Here is a 17647-nt window from a genome sequence, read left to right as displayed (position 1 = left end):
ATATTGTCCACTTGCGGAAACGTGGGTGTCGTGGATATATTCATGTACATWGCTAATGATAATACATTCTCTTTTTTTAAAATACGGTAAATTAGTTTTGTAGCAATGGCTTTGTACGCGAAAGCTGCCGAGATTCTCGAGAAAGTGGAGATGAAGCAGGCTACTGTAAAGACTTTGGTTTACGATAGTAAATTTCAGGTAATTACTAGTTTACTGAGTAGCGTTAGCTATTATTAGCTAGCTAACTCCTTGCTTTGTCAACATTTACCATGTAGCTAACACGTACACATCACATAGGCAATAACTTTCTGGTCATGCCTAGAAGCTAAAAATCCTGTGTGTAAAGAGACTTAAAACAGTAGTGTGTTAATATTGTTATAATGCTCTCACCTCACCAGAATATCAAGCAGCTTTTTGCCCTGGTGTGTGAGACACAGAAGTTTTCATCCATCCTTCAAGAGATCATTGAGTCCACCAAGATCCTCAAAAAGACCAAGATAAAAATGAATCTGGCCAAGGTAATGTGAAACACATGGATGCAATTATCTTCCCCATCATGCCTTTTTGAACAAACTCCATTCAGTCCCTCCAACAGAGTTCTTCAAGCCTGGGCCTGGGCATCCACAGGTCATAATATGCAGGCATTTGTTTCTGCCCATAACAAACACACCTGATTAGCTACTGTAATTAAATCAGGTGTGTTAGAACAAAAGCTTGCACACCCTGTGGTTCAGATTCCCAGGACCAGGAATGAAGATGACTGCTCCAACACTTTGGCTGGTAGCTTACCTCTTGTTTGGTCCTATCCACACTACGCAGGTTCTGGTGTATGACCTGGTCATCGGTAAGGGGCTGAAGTGTGGCGGGGCCTGGAAGGCGCTGATGATGAAACACCACTCTAGACTGCAGGCTGCCCTGGCCCGCATGAAGATCAAGCAGAAGGTCAGCCGCAACCAGGACCTGCTCTCCTCCAGTCTCCAGCAGCCTGAAGGTTATATTGATTGATCCCTATTACTCCTGTTAGAAAACAAGACATTTGGGCTTCCAAGAGATGAGTGGCATAGGACTGTATCCGTGAGATGTTCTATAGGCTATAGAGCATATGTGCCAATACCAAAGTGGGCACATTCGCTATATAAATGCAACATTGTTTGTGACAAAACCATCAGTGCGGTTGAAAATGCGATGGAAACCCATTTAACTTGTATTTTTTTATTCGGTACATGGGAATTTAACCGCATAATTGTTTTTATGTGCGCTACGTCATCACACACAGTATTTGACCTTCAAAAAGTTACTTTGATGGAAACGTCTCTGCTGGGAAAATGCACATATTGTTTTTATGCTGATTTTAGAATATTTGCATCTAAATCTGTCGCCAATTGGATGGAAACCTAGCTTGTAACCAGTATGTTGGATCAAGAATGTCATGACAGGCCTGATGGAAACAGCAAATTTGTTGGTAAACTTTCCAAATGTTGACAAAACAAAATATCCGGACAACGAACACAATTGCATTATATCGATGGCAATTTGAATTCTACACATTTTGCCATGAGGCAGAGAGATGATTTTGCAATTGTATAACACATTTAATGTAATTCTACAAATGTTGCCATGGGGCGGAGATAAAAGTTAGCAATTTTACACCTTGTGTATTCTATTATTCTAACTCTCAACAGTAAGCTGGGACCCCAACTGAGTTCCTAAAAGGGGGGCTGCCCATCCCTGATCTAAAATTACATTGGAGGTGGCTTATGGTAGAGAATTGAATATTAAATTCTCTGGCAACAGCTCTGGTGGATATTCCTGCAGTCAGCATGCCAATTGCACACTCCCTCAAAACTTGAGACATCTGTGGCATTGTGTTGTGACAAAACTGCATATTTTAGAGTGGCCTTTTATTGTCCCCAGCACCAGATGCACCTTTATAATGATCATGCTATTTAATCAGCTTCTTGATATGCTGGATGGATTCTTGGCAAAGGAGAAATGCTCACTAACAGGGATGTAAACAAATTTGTGCACAAAATATGGGAGAAATAAGCTTTTGTTCGTGTGGAAATCTTTTATTTCAGCTCATGAAACGTGGGACCAACACTTTACATGTTGCATTTATTTTTGTTCAGTGTAGCTTCAGCGTGCTTTTTAGCCWTGGCAAAGTTGTTTTGACTTTGAATAGCTTTGTTAGGGACCGTCAATAATTATGTTTCATGTTGCACACCTTTAGTTCTCATTAAAGGATTTGAATATGAATTTCTACAATTTATAGTTGGAGGTAATACAAATTTGGAGCTATTAGAATTTTAACATATTGTCCCATGTACATTGTGTATTTTACCAATGGCCCCCTAACTAATCCCCATAGGGATTTCCAAAGTCAACCCAAATTTACCACAGGTCATGTGCAGCTGCACTCAGAATTTATGATTACTTGTGTGCTGCCAGCTGTGGGCAGKATTGAAACAAACCCAACCTTCATTTACGTTGTGATGCAGTCAACCACAAATCTCACAAAACTCGGTTTTGTGAGTGACTTTATGACCAAAATTATACCTTTTACACTTTGTAGTCAATTTTGACAGAATAAATGTTTGAGTCATATTGACGCCACACAGGCTGTTTTCTAAACTAGAAGTTTTTTTTAGGGGTAGTTGGTCTTTAAATGTTACTCTCCTTTTTGTTAAAGAATATACATTTTCTCCTTCCCCAGGCGATCAGCTCCCAAGGTATGTGCGTGTGAACACGTTAAAGACCACAGTGGAGGACGCCATTGATTACTTCAAGAGAGAGGGCTTCTCCTACTTGGGACAAGCCTACAGGTCAGTCAGGGACGGGCCTTTGATGTTTCTTCCTTCCCTGTTTATTCTATTGACTGAGGTTGACATGAGGTAAATGGAATGTGTGTTTCTGATGTCCAGGCTCGATGACCTGAATCTGAAGGGGAAATCCTTTGTGGGTGACCTGCACCTTTCAGACCTGCTGGTTTTCTCTCCAAAGACAGACTTCCATGACCACAATCTGTACAAGGCTGGCCACATCATTCTACAAGACAAGGTGAGGATTTTCAATGCATCTGTCCATCCTTGAGGTCATCACTGATCTGTACATGATTGGATGAGATTACCTTGTCAGATCTATTCTGATAGAAATTMATTTTTGAATAATTTGAAGGTATTCTAAAAGGGCCTATGGACTTGCCTGTGTACTACTGTCTACCTTATATCCCAACAGGCCAGCTGTCTCCCTGCATACCTCCTGAACCCTCCTACAGGCAGCCACGTCCTGGACGCTTGTGCAGCACCGGGGAACAAAACCAGCCACCTCGCTGCCATCATGAAAAACAAAGGGTAAAACTTGATTGAAAAAAATAATAATAGAGGTCCCAGATTAAGCCTACTCCTGGACTAAATGCCATGTACAAAAATGAAGGACACTTTCTCTTTCCATGACAGAGACTGACCAGGTCAATCCACGTGAAAACTATGATCCCTTATTGATGTCACTTGTTAAATCCGGAGAGGAAACAGTTTAAATGATTTTTTAGCCAATTGAGACATGGATAGTGTATGTGTGCCAATGAGGGTGAATGGGCAAGACAAAATATGTAAGTGCCTTTGAACAGGGTATGGTGCCAGGTGCGCACCAGTTTGTGTCAAGAATTGCAACACTGCTGGGTTTTTCACACTTAACAGTTTCCCCTGTGTATCAAGAATGGTCCACCACCCAAAGGACATTCAGCCAACTTGACACAACTTTGGGAAGAATTGGAGTGAACATGGGCCAGCATCCCTGTGGAACGCTTGACACCTTGTAGAGTCCATGCCCCAATGAATTGAGGCTGTTCTGAGGGCAAAAGGGGGGGTTGCAACTCAATATTAGGAAGGTGTTCTTAATGTTTTGTACACTGTGTACTTTTTATGGTTCTGGGAAACTATTGTCTAGTAGGAATAGGGTATTAACAATTTTATGATGTTAATCCTGAAAAAAAGAGTAGGTTACAAAAGGATGGCTATTTTGATGAAATTTCAAAGCACATTGTAAAGGTTACTTGCCTCACCTTATACCTTTGACCCAAACCTCTTTTCTCTGGCCCATGTTGAAGGAGGCTGTTTGCCTTCGACCTGGATGCCAAGCGTCTCTCSACCATGTCCACTCTCCTGCTCCGCGCCGGAGTCACATGTCAGCAGCTGGCCAATCAGGACTTCCTAAAGGTGGACCCGGATGGGCCGCAGTATAAAGATGTGGAGTACATCCTACTGGACCCGTCGTGCAGCGGATCAGGTAACAACACAACCGGTCTGCCTGGTGTCCTCAAAACAAAATATAGAAGTTTAGACGCTTGTTTATTACTCCAGAAAGATGTACCTCAATGACCCAGAAGGACTCTGTATGACCTCTAAAACAAGTACCTTCTTTGTACTCTCAATGTCATTGTTGATTAAAAATAATATTTGTGTGTTTCTCTCTCAGGGATGGTGTGTCTGCGGGACGAGACCTCGCCCTCCCAAAAGGAGCAGGACAAGCGTCGTCTGCAGGCCCTGGCAGCGTTCCAGCTGCACTGTCTCAACCATGCCTTGCGCTTCCCCCGTCTGCAACGCCTGGTGTACTCCACCTGCTCCATCCATACCGAGGAGAACGAGCAAGTGGTGGCCGCCTGCCTGCTGCAGAACCCAGGTTTCAGGTAGGGAACAGAAATGTATATTAAAGCTGCAAGTAGCTTTGCTGGGTTTCAGCTGTGTGCCCACTGTGCCACCATCAGGACAAATTGCCCTAGGATGAGCTATTTCKGTACTGTTTACCAAATATCAGAACTCAAAATCAAACATAAATGTTTGCATTATGTATTTTACTATTTTTTTTAATGATGTTGACTACTTCAAAATGTATTCCTCTACAGAACCGCTGGACTAAGTGGCACCAAATTTGGTATATACAGTCGTGGCTAAAAGTTTTGAGAATGACAAATATTAATTTTCAMMGTCTGCTGCCTCAGTTTATATGATGGCAATTTGCATATACTCCAGAATGTTATGAAGAGTGATCAGATGAATTGCAAAGTCCCTCTTTGCCATGCAAATGACCTGAATCCCCCCAAAACCTTTCCACTGCATTTCAGCCCTGCCACAAAAGGGCCAGCTGACATCATGTCAGTGATTCTCTCGTTAACACAGGTGTGAGTGTTGACGACGACAAGGCTGGAGATCACTCTGTCATGCTGATTGAGTTTGAATAACAGACTGGAAGCTTCAAAAGGAGGGTGGTGCTTGGAATCATTGTTCTTCTTCTGTCAGCCATGGTTACCTGCAAGGAAACACGTGTCATCATTGCTTTGCACAAAAAGGGCTTCACAAGAGAGGATATTGCTGCCAGTAAGATTGCACCTAAATCAACCATTTATGGGATCATCAAGAACTTCAAGGAGAGCGGTTCAATTGTTGTGAAGAAGGCCCAAGAAAGTCCAGCAAGCACCAGGACCGTCTCCTAAAGTTGATTCAGCTGCGGGATCGGGGCACCACCAGTACAGAGCTTGCTCAGGAATGGCAGCAGGCAGGTGTGAGTGCATCTGCACGCACAGTGAGGAGAAGACTTTTGGAGGATGGCCTGGTGTCAAGAAGGGCAGCAAAGAAGCCACTTCTCTCCAGGAAAAACATCAGGGGCAGACTGATATTCTGCAAAAGGTACAGGGATTGGACTGCTGGGGTAAAGTAATTTTCTCTGATGAATCCCCTTTCCGATTGTTTGGGGCATCTGGAAAAAAGCTTGTCCGGAGAAGACAAGGTGAGCGCTACCATCAGTCCTGTGTCATGACAACAGTAAAGCATCCTGAGACCATTCATGTGTGGGGTTGCTTCTCAGCCAAGGGAGTGTGCTCACTCACAATTTGCCTAAGAACACAGCCGTGAATAAAGAATGGTACCAACACATCCTCCGAGAGCAACTTCTCCCAACCGCCCAGGAACAGTTTGGTGACGAACAATGCCTTTTCCAGTATGATGGAGCACCTTGCCAGAAGGCAAAAGTGATAACTAAGTGGCTCGGGGAACAAAACATCGATATTTTGGGTCCATGGCCAGGAAACTCCCCAGACCTTAATCCCATTGAGAACTTGTGGTCAATCCTCAAGAGGCGGGTGGACAAACAAAAACCCACAAACTCTGACAAACTCCAAGCATTTATTATGCAAGAATGGGCTGCCATCAGTCAGGATGTGGCCCAGAAGTGAACTGCCAGTATGCCAGGGCGGATTGCAGAGGTCTTGAARAATAAGGGTCAACACTGCAAATATTGACTCTTTGCATCAACTTCATGTAATTGTTAATAAAAGCTGAAGTATAATTACAAGCATTTCATAAGTGTCAAAGGCTTTTATTGACAATTACATGTGTCAATAAAAGCCTGACACTTATGAAATGCTTGTAATTATACTTCAGTATTCCATAGTAACATCTGACAAAAATATCTAAAGACACTGAAGCAGCAAACTTTGGAAATTAATGTGTCATTCTCAACTTTTGGCCACGACTGTACCATCTATAGATTCACATCTTCARACACAATTTTCCAAGACTCTTGATCAAACAATATGGCCGCTATGAGCWTGCATCAATTATTTTTTTCTTGTCCAACAGCACMACCATGCGGCCAAACTGAACCATATTTTACAGGTTAGCTAGACGCATATCCCTGAGCATGTGTACCAAATTTAATCAGTCAAACCGATCAAGAGATAAAAACATGCCTGTTATAGCGCCACCGTGTGGTCGATTTGAATGTGCTTAGATATGYTGAGTCTTGACAGTATTTGGTACATATGCTGCAAATGAATATCCGTGTTGGAGTTATATGCATTTGTGCCAGACCACACCCACATTTATTGGTCAGTAGCAGCCATGTTGTTTGAGATGCTATCTTGGGAAAAAACTAATTGTGAGATTTTGGTCCATAGATGCCAAGTCTCAAGTTTTGTGCATATCGGTCTTTCAGTCCCAGAGGAGTAGCGTTTCAAGTGTTAACAAAATTAAAAATGGCATAAAACCCATCATTGTACTTCATGGGTCCTTGAAGCACATTTGTTCCTTGTGAGGAAAGGAACCTATGTACTGGATTCCAGGACTCTAGGTCAGTCACATTGGGTGAGAGGCGTGACCTTTCACTTACTTGKTATAGCGCCACCATCTGGTCAATATGCACAGTAATGGATGAGAGGGTGTGGCCCCTTACCGTCATGCATTGTTGCAACCTGGGAATTTGCATTTTCACAAATTGGCAGAAAATAAATCAACGCCAACAAATACATTAGGGTTTCACCAGCGTTGCTGCTTAACCCCCAATGATCAATTCCCAAATAGATTTATCATGGAASCGACTAAGTATGTGACCTGTGTTTATGATCATAAGAACAGTATAGCATTGTGGAAACTGACGTAAACTTATGATCTGAGACAGGCTGGTTCCACTGCTCCAGCAGTGGCCCGAGCGTGGTCTGGCTCCCCTCACAAAGTGTCTCCGAGCCAGCACCACCAAAACCCTCACCCATGGCTTCTTTGTGGCCCTGCTGGAGCGACACACAGCACAGAGGCTAGAAGAGCAAGCCTCCGAAACACTGTGAGTAGCAGTTATACATTCCGTGAAAGCAAGGCAATTTAGAGAAAGTCTAGATTATACCGTTGCTGTGTGAAGTTAACCAACAGAAATGCAACATTGTTAATGCTTGTCTTCACTGTTATAGCAATCCGGTTGCTGAGATGAGTCCAAGTAGTCCTTCTGCCAGTAAGGACATACATGAGGCCGATATCACAGAAGGTGGGGATGAGGTTCAGGAGCCGATGAGCACCACCAAGGATATGGACATGGCTGAGGAAGCCAAACCCACAGAAACCTCAGGAGGAGTGAAGAGGAGGAGGAGGAAGAAAAAGAAAGGTGGGGATAAGGAGGCTCTGAAGCCCAAAGCCACTGAGGAACAGACAAATACCTCAGGAAGAGCAAAGAAAAAAAAGAATGCTAAAGTGGAGTGAGACTGACCCTTCAAAGGAACACTGGCTTTGGGTGCCTTGGCGGTCATTTAGACGAGCTATATTTTTGCCCTAACTCCAGTCGACATCGAAGCTGGCTGTGCCACGTTGGGAAAGCTTAGTCATGGTGACAATGATTGTCACTGCTGGATTATAGGTAGCCAATCTAGACATGGCATTGYATTTTTCTACCCAGTCAAGTTCTGATATTGTGGAGAGTACTGAATCTTATAAAACACCTTTGTATTTGTCTGTTACTGCCATTTGCCAGTCAGGCAGTCACTTGTACCCTTGACCATGTGTATTCCTTAAATAAACACACATCCAATCTTTTTTTTGATCAGTTCAAATGTATAGACATGTTCAGACAGACCAGTCACTATGATATCTTTATCACATTTTATTTAAAACCAGTACATTTAAGACATGAGCAGAGGGGAGAATGTTATAATACGCTGCCCATGTCTGCACATTCACTCTCCTCTCGAATTGCCCATTGTGAGCAGATGTTTGCGTTCCCATTCACAGTAATATACCTCTCAAACACTCAATTTAAGACGTCCAGCTCGAACACTTTGCATGTTTTAAAAAGTCAACATTTCATGTCATTTGAAGCTTCAACAAAATAAAAACACATGGTAAAGCCTTGGCCCTTGATTAAATCCACAGGTAAGTACAGCCATAAGTCCAAATGTTAAACATTACTTATTTACACAGCTCTGCACAAGGGTAAATGACTGTTCGATTTACAAATGGGTAAAGCACAAAAGTGTCAATGGATTATGAACCCAAAAATGTGACAGTGTGGTTAAATATACTACATTCAATGTATTGTGCATACGCAAGATCTGGACCAACAAGATAAGACAATTATAAAGTCTTGTCTATGGGAACAAACAAGGTGGCCAGGCCATTCAATATGGYTTGAGTTGACCTTCAGCACATTGTCCACCGATCTGTCATAAGCAGATATCACAAGATGTAAAAACAAGCCTGGTAAACTGAGCAAAACAAAAACAGCCTTGTTTCAAAAGCTGTCAGTCAAAAATGACCACAGGGCAGACTTCATTGATCTCACTTCACTTCCAGATAACTGAGGTGGGGTGCTATCAATTGTTTTAAAAGGGATTTAAGTATAACATGGGTATCATACATGGTTACATTGTGGAATGATGCATAATTAAAATATAATTTAAAAGAATGAACAGGGTACTTTAGTCCCAGCAAAAATAAACTCACATTCAAGTCAGTCTTTCTATACACACACACCTCACACAGTAACACACAAAGCCACAAGTCTCATTCAAGTCTAAAGCAACACAATTCACGTTTGTCAGGCTTATACTGTACACAATGATCAGACAGACAGCATTCATTTACAGTAACCCATACAGTAGCAGACCCAGTATGCTCTCCTATAAAAAAGTGGAGCTCTTACAAAAGGGAAACTTTTAGACGCTTTTATTCCACAATTTCATTACGGTTGAGGAAACCTTAACGAACTAGAAAAATTCTATAAACTAGACCAATTGTCTCAGTGAGCCAAGCTTGAAGGAATTCTAAAAGGCAACCTGCCTTAATACAAAAATAAAGTTTGTGTACATTGACACTATTTAGCCAAATCATGCCCCCCCACACACATTCATACACCTCTCACAATAACTAGCCTAATTGGCTCGACCAGGAGAGGTTCCGATTAAAAATTAGTATTCAAAATCCTAGTTCTGTCTCAAGAGGGGCGAACCGATTCAACACCCGAGGTAATTTTTGTAACCTACATGGTTAGTCATGTTTAGCACACAAAGAGTTAGGTTTGACTTGAAAGACAATTCCCCTCCAGTTCCTTTAGTCCTGAGTTTTGATCCAGCATTAATGAAAATAACACCTCTCCTGCTGTGCACATTTGTGAATCCAGTTGTATTGACACACTCAAACACATTCATCAATAAATTGTTAAAAAAAGTCCCAACAAAACTCAGAACCTCACCCATTGAGCATGCGGGTAAAACCACGTCCGGCACTAGCAATATGCCGCCATTCACCACATTACTTCCTCCAAGCCAGACTCACCGAGGCAAAGATAGTAACAAGCTAAAAACACCAGAAAAGACTTGAGGGGAATCATACAGGGGAGGGGAAAGCGGTTTGACGGCTGAAGGCGCACGTAAAGTATGTCTATCTGCAACGCTTAAGAGGGGAGCATGTAAACTCCAAATTCAATGATCTTATAAATGCACTCATCTTGGTCTTGATAGTATACAGATGCAGGGGTCTTGTGGTACAGTGCCCAGATGTTTGTAGTTTCTATCATTGCCAGTCAGATGAAGGTGGAGGCTGGCATTCAAGATAGAAATTGTTCTGTGCCATGTCATTGTGAGGAACACTTACAACACTGGCTTTCACTGATCAAGCAGGGTCATCATCAATCAAGACTGACTAGTTGAATCTGTRTTCAGTGCTGGGGAAGACTCCATCCCCTATGGCTCTCAAGGACCACGTTACTCATCGCTCCCATAACACACACCTGCTCTTAATGACCACGTATAAAATGCATCCTTATTTCCTTGTAGTAATACCTAGGTTAGGATAGGTGGACAGTACAGTAGCTGGCTTTTACCCAGCCAATGTAATACAATCCTCAGGAGAAGTTACTTCAAGGAAAAAAGGAAGGATTTGTTAAGATTCTCAACCAGTCCCCAGATCTGTTTTGAATGCCCCCACCTCCCATCTTCACTAAGGTGAGAGCAGGAGTAGTGGGGGAAAAGGAGAGATAGTCTAGTACAAAAAGGACCCATGAAAGGTCTAAGTGGTAGAAGAGATTATTTTGAAGGTCAAACCTTAAGTATTGGCTTTGGTTTTCTCCACAAGTCCAGGGTAACCTATTTACACCAACACAATATTGACCAATTAATGACTACTACCCTGGGACTCCACATAATGTATACATGTGTTATGTTTAACTGATCCCATGATGGCAGTCTGATTAAGGATTTTATTGTTTACCTTATTCTGTCATTCAGGATCAAACAAGTATCAAATTTACATTGCAGGAATGCTTCCCAGTGTCTGTGATACTGTACAATAATAAAAGGGCATATCTGGGACCAATACACTGAGCACTCATTTAAAACAGCTAAGGCCTAACTAGTGCAGAGATGCCACATACCAGTCTTCATTAACCCAAATTAAAAATGTCTTTAAAATGTAAAATAAATTCATTATCTCAAAACTGTCAACATCTCCTATATAGTATGGTTACCATGTACAGCTGGATAAATCCACAGATTATACTGTATGTGAGCCCCATTTTGACCGTGGGCATWTGTCAGAAAAACACATTCAGCCCTGCTTAGAATTTCATACAAAAACAAGTGTGTAAGCACGAGTCTCGATTCRACTGTCAAAAACGTGTCATTAAACGGGCGTAGTAGGGGAAATCCAAAAGCCGGGACAGAAAGTTGTTTTAATTGGATATGCTTCCCTCAAAGTCTAAAGGATTTCAATAGTCTTTTCTCTTTCAAGTATAAACCCACTATCGTTTTGCCTCATATCCCCCTTTCTTTTCCTCACTGTGAGAGTGGCTACACAATCAGTAGAGCCATCCTAGTAGGTGTGTGTGCTCCTCTGCTAACCCTGTACCACAAAGGGGGCCAGCCCGGCCAGGGGAACAGAAGGCTAGAGAGGGCTGTTGGTCTGACTGGGGTTACAATGTGTTAGCCATAGAAGTATCAGTTCAGCTCCTCTGGACGATGTCATGGCAGTGCTGTATGGGTAAGGGCATCCGGGCTATGCCAGATGCTACCACACCTGGCTGGGCTACTTCTTCCTGGGGTGCTGCCGTCGGGCCTGTAGCCTCTGGCGCGCCCCTGATGTTTTGGAGCCAGCGCCAATGGAGAACGAAGGAGCTGATGGAGAGCCTGGTCACAAAGAACAAGAGAGGAGTTAGTGTGTCAATACAAAAATGCACCTGGCTGTTGACTAGAACCACCACAGCTTCTCAAAGKCAAAAAGAAATACAGATGTGATGGTAATTTAATTACTGCAACTTATGGAAGACCATGAAAATAAAATAACCGTCAAAATTCAAATTCTGAACTATATTTTCATGTAGATGAAYTGTACCTAATAGTGGGAGGTTACACTATCTATTAAACTTTCTACGTCTCCGCCTCTTTCCTTTGATGCTGGAGCAGCTAATCCGCTAGAACGCTACGAGCTGTGGCACTTCACTACAAAAAATGTTGACATGTAGACTTTCTTTTATACAATGCATGTTTTCATTGCTTGCTAGTAAATAGTTTTTTTGGAAGGTTGGATGTGTGACTATTCATTAATTATTCAACCGTCAATGAGGCCTATAATGCACTAATGTGTCAAATGGATAATGCTCCAATCCTCTCCAACCTGGCATGATATAATCTGATACGGAATCTTTTCTTAAAATGTATAGACTGATCAGGCCTGGCCGCTATGCCAACCTAGGCGACACCAAAAAAATTGCCGCCCTCCAATCCACGCAAAGTAGAATAGTAGCCTAGGCTTTAGTGTGTCGGCCGGCAATGCACTTTTGTGAATACCCAAGTGATAGCCTACCGTTTGTAAAACAGGCAATTTATCATTAATCCCTGTCATTTCGTTACATACATTTCTGTCCCCATTATACTTTCCTTGTCAATAAATTATCTTATAGCCTACTTTCGGAAAGCCTAAGGTAGGCCTAGGTTTTTTTTTTTTTTTCTTTTTAAGGAAAGGACAAATATTTTTTTATGTCTGACACACGCTAGTGGCTTTGACTGACAGATGCGTGCGTGTCTGTTCGCTGATTCTCTATAGGCCTATACACGTGTGTGTGTGTGTGTGTACACAAAAAGAGAAACGTCCCCTTTTCAGGACCCGGTCTTTTAAAGATAATTTGTAAAAATCCAAATAACTTCACAGACCTTCATTGTAAAGGGGTTAAACACTGTTTCCCATGCTTGTTAAAATGAACCATAAACAATTCATGAACATGCACCTGTGGAACAGTCGTTAAGACACTAACAGCTTACAAACGGTAGGCAATTAAGACCACAGTTATGAAAACTTAGGAAACTAAAGACGCCTTTCTACTGACTCTGAAAAACACCAAAAGAAAGATACCCAGGGTCCCTGCTCATCTGCGTGAACATACCTTAGGCATGCTTCAAGCAGGCATGAGGACTGTAGAGGAGGCCAGAGCAATAAATTGCAATGTCTGTACTAAGAGACGCCTACGCCAGCGCTACAGGGAGACCGGACGGACAGCTGATCATCCTCGCAGTGGCAGACCGTGTAACAACACCTGCACAGGATCGGTACGTCACACCTGCGGGACAGGTACAGGATGGCAACAACTGCCCGAGTTAGACTCTCAGCCTATTGCGGACAGAGGCTGGACTGGGGGCTTGTAGGCCTGTTGTAAGGCAGGTCCTCACGACACAACACCTGCAACAACGTCGCCTATGGGCACAAACCCACCGTCGCTGGACCAGACAGGACTGGCAAAAAGTGCTCTTCACTGACAAGTCGCGGTTTTGTCTCACCAGGGACGATGGTCGGATTCGCGTTTATCGTCAAATTAATGAGTGTTACACAGAGGCCTGTACTCTGGAGCGGGATCGATTTGGAGGTGGAGGGTCCATCATGGTCTGGGGCGGTGTGTCACAGCATCATCGGACTGARCTTGTTGACACKGCARGCAAATCTCAACGCTCTGCGTTACAGGGAAGACATCCTCCTCCCTCATGTGGTACCCTTCCTGCAGGCTCATCCTGACATGACCCTCCAGCATGACAATGCCACCAGCCATACTGCTCGTTCTGTGCGTGATTTCCTGCAAGACAGGAATGTCAGTGTTCTGCCATGGCCACGAAGAGCCCGGATCTCAATCCCATTGAGCACGTTGGGACCTGTTGGATCGGAGGGTGAGGCTAGAGGCCATCCCCCCAGAAATGTCAGGGAACTTGCAGGTACTTGGTGGAAGAGTGGGGTAACATCTCAAAGCAAGAACTGGCAAATCTGTGCAGTCCATGAAGAGATGCACTGCAGTACTTAATGCAGCTGGTGGCCACACCAGTACTGACTGTTACTTTTGATTTTTACACCCGCTTTGTTCAGGGACACATTATTAAATTTTTGTTAGTCACATGTCTGTGGAACTTGTTCAGTTTATGTCAGTTGTTGAACCTTATGTTCATACAAAAATGTACACGTTAAGTTTGCAGAAAATAAACGCAGTTAACAGTGACAGGACGTTTCTTTTTTTTTGGTGAGAGTGATGTGTGTTTACATCTCCACACATATACAAAAGTATGTGGACACCCCTTCAAATTAGTTGATTTCTCTATTTCAGCCACACCCGTTGCTGATAGGTGTATAAAAAAAATGAGCACACAGCCATGTAATCTCCATAGACAAACATTGGCAGTAGATTGGCTTTACTGAAGAGCTCGGTGACTTTCAAGGTGACACCGTCACAGGATGCCACCTTTCCAACAAGTCAGTTCGTCAAATTTCTGCCCTGGTCAWCTGTAAGTGCTGCCATTGTGAAGGGATAACATCTAAGAGCAAAGTGGTAGGTCACACAAGCTCACAGAACAGGACCGCCRAGTACTGGAGCATGTAAAAATTCTGTCCTCGGTTGCAACACTCACTACTGAGTTCCAAACTGACTCTGGAAGCAACKTCATCACAATAACTGTCAGGAGCTTCATGAAATGGGTTTCCATGGCCAAGCAGTCGCACACAAGCCTGAGATCACCATGCGCAATGCCAARCATGGGCTGGAGTGGTGTAAAGCTCGCTGCCATTGGACTCTGGAAACACGTTCTCTGGAGTGATGAATCACACTTCATCTGGCAGACKAATCTGGATTTGGCGGATGCCAGGAGAACGCTACCTGCCACAATGCATGGTGTCAACTGTAAAGTTTGGTGGTGGAGGAATAGTGGTCTTGGTCCGTTTTTCATGGTTCGGGCTAGGCCCCTTACTTCCAGTGAAGGGAAATCTTAACGCTACAGCATACAATTACATTCTAGACAATTCTGTGCTTTGTGGAAGGACCTTCCTGTTTCAGCATGACAATCCCCCCGTGCACAAAGCGGGGTCCATACAGAAATGGTTTGTCGAGATCGGTGTGGAAGAACTTGACTGGCCTGCACAGAGCCCCGACCTCAACCCCATGGAGCAACTTAGATGAATTGGAACGCCTTCTGCGAGCCAGGCCTAATCGCCCAACATCAGTGCCCGACCTCACTAATGCTTGTGACTGAATGGAAGCAAGTCTCCACAGCAATGTTCCCACAACTAGTGCAAAGCTGTCACAGAAGAGTGGAGGCTGTTATAGCAGCAAAGGGGGGGACCAACTCCATGTTAATGCCCATGATTTTAATCCACATACTTTTGGCCACGCAGTGCATGTCCACTCAAAAAGCTTCCTAAAGTAGCCTGCCTGGATTCCATCTCTTTAATAAGATTCAAACACTCCTGTCATGATGTAATCTAGTAAAAAGGACTGTTTTCAGTAGCTTAGACCACATTATTTCTCTCATTACARCATCCTCTGAAGAATATGTCAATGCCATCGGATGACCGCAGCAGCAGGGTTGTGACTTTTGCGAATAGTTCGGGAAAACTGGGAGAAACCAGGATCTGTATTTAAACAAAATTATATGCAGAAAAGCCAACAGACACGGCCACGGTCGRCATACATCTTTATTTGACTCCATTAATGTTGTGTCAGTATGACAGATCCTCTCCAACCAGGGAATTCTTCATTTGTTGATGAATATTTATAAGTAATAACCTCAATAATAATAATAATAATAACGCCCGCCCCCGGAATAGTCATGCTGGTGACAGTGTACACTGGCCTGGCCAATTACCGTAACCTCAAATTCCAAGACGCGTTTTGCTACACACTTGAGGCATAATGCGTGAGAATCAGAAACAAGCTCCAGTTATTTTCTTACCGAATGATGAGGATCCCATAGCACTGAATCCTTGAACTGGAGTTCCTGGGCTTCCAAAGGGGACAGGACCTGCAGCTGTGCTCTGGCCAAAAGCAGGGGTAGACGTCCCTGTACATGTGACAGCAATAAATGAACAATTAGGGACTAAAATAAAAGACAARCTTGTTTGAACTGGCCAAAAATGTAAAGTACTACTTCTGCCACCAAATGCAGAATTAATCAAAATTTGTGAATTCCTGAAATCATAATCAGTAAAAGAGTGGGTCTTATATTATACTAGATCTACTAACCAAAGTTGAAGCCTGGTGTCTKTGTTGTGGGGTTAGAGGTTCCAAACTGAGTGCCTGAAATGGCTGTGCCGAAGTTGAAACCTCCGGTGGCTGGCTGGGCAGGGGTAGCAGGGGCCTGCTGTGTGGACACACCACCAAACGAGAAAGTTGGRGCGGAGGCTGGGAGTATGCCGACAGTCTGGGTGGCAGAGCCAAAGGCAGGGGCTGCTGTGGTGCCCGTGGTGTTGCCAAATGCAAAACCTGTGGAGTTGGCTCCAAATGCCAGCTTAGTGGTGGTCCCAAAGGTAGAGGCCGCCGTAGTGGCAGCCGCGCCAAAAGCAAAAGGGGCAGGGGTGGCCCCAGTGGCAGATGAACCAAACGTGAAAGGATTAGCTGCCGCAGTAGCAGCCGGGGCCTGAATCGCACTGGGGAACGCCGATGCCACCGGAGCTTCGAACGACGACTTCCCAAACGTGAAAGTGGACTGGTTTGCAGGTGCAGAAGCAGTRGCWGYGGCTGCAGTGGCCATGCCAAAGCCACAGAAGGATGCGGTGGTAGAGTTCTGGGTGGCTACAGGCTGGCCAAAGGTGAATCCCCCCTGGGCGGTGGCTGAGGGTGCGAGTTGAGTGTCGGCAGAGGTGGTGGTCATCGCACCAAACGAAAAGCCGCTGTTGCTAGTGGTGGCGGCTGCGGTGGAGCTGAGGGTGGGTCCAGGAGCTGTGGTGGAGGCAGTGCCGAACTGGAAGGTACTTCCTGTGGCAGTGGTTGTGGCAGCAGTTGTTGCAGGCAGCGCACTCCAGTTTCCAAACAGAGACTTGACAGATGGCGGGGCGGCTGGGTTGGTGGAGGGGGCGGTGCTATTAGACAGCCCGGTGAACAGGGAGGCAGCTGGGGCCACTGWACTGCTGTTGGTTAGCCTGCTGAACACTGTGGCAGATGCACTGGCATTGGAGGGGGCTGAGGTGGAGGCTGGCTGTCCAAAAGCACTGGTGGCTGTGGCACTTCCAAATATGGGTTTAAAGGTGGGAAGAGCAGGTGTGCCCTCTGGGGCTGAGGCCGTGGCCCCGAAGATGGGCTTGAACCCAGAGGACAGGAGGGGATTATTACTACTGGTTGTTTCTGTGGTGGCGGTTGTGGTAGTGGTGGGGGCCGGTGAGGAGGACGGGGCAGTCAGTGGATTGACCATTCCAAACAGGCTCGCTCCACCCAGGATGGGGACACTGCTGGGGGCCTTGGTGACTTGGCTCAGTGCCTGGGTGAAGGCAGAGGGCATGGTGCTGGCAGGCTGGGAGAGGGAGGGTAGTGCAGGCTGGGAGAGGGAGGGTAGTGCAGGCTGGGAGAGGGAGGGTAGTGCAGGCTGGGAGAGGGAGGGTAG

At 44.5% G+C, this 17647-nt stretch overlaps 2 protein-coding genes across 2 annotated transcripts in view; one reads left to right on the top strand and one right to left on the bottom strand.

Moving 5' to 3' along the window:
* The first annotated feature begins 6 nt into the window (after window positions 1-6).
* On the top strand, window positions 7-8347 carry nsun5 (NOP2/Sun RNA methyltransferase 5). The gene is made up of 10 exons (XM_024011776.2): window positions 7-198; window positions 399-518; window positions 820-991; window positions 2714-2822; window positions 2922-3057; window positions 3235-3350; window positions 4106-4284; window positions 4474-4684; window positions 7450-7608; window positions 7733-8347. Exons 1-10 carry the CDS (start codon window positions 106-108, stop codon window positions 8016-8018), a joined length of 1581 nt encoding a protein of 526 aa, XP_023867544.1. The 5' UTR covers window positions 7-105; the 3' UTR covers window positions 8019-8347.
* Window positions 8348-8395: 48 nt separating this feature from the next.
* The window catches only part of LOC111979967 (nuclear envelope pore membrane protein POM 121), a gene marked incomplete at its 5' end in the record, with an annotated part of 16773 nt that continues 7521 nt past the window's right edge, over window positions 8396-17647 (bottom strand). The window contains 3 exons of the mRNA XM_024010663.3: window positions 8396-11932; window positions 16004-16111; window positions 16294-17629. Coding sequence (XP_023866431.2) covers window positions 11832-11932; window positions 16004-16111; window positions 16294-17629 — 1545 coding nt within the window. The remainder of the gene's footprint in view (window positions 11933-16003; window positions 16112-16293; window positions 17630-17647) is intronic.

The sequence above is a fragment of the Salvelinus sp. IW2-2015 genome, linkage group LG20 (genome assembly GCF_002910315.2).
Source record: "Salvelinus sp. IW2-2015 linkage group LG20, ASM291031v2, whole genome shotgun sequence".
Taxonomy (NCBI): Eukaryota; Metazoa; Chordata; class Actinopteri; order Salmoniformes; family Salmonidae; genus Salvelinus; species Salvelinus sp. IW2-2015.
This window is presented reverse-complemented; position numbering and strand designations above follow the sequence as displayed.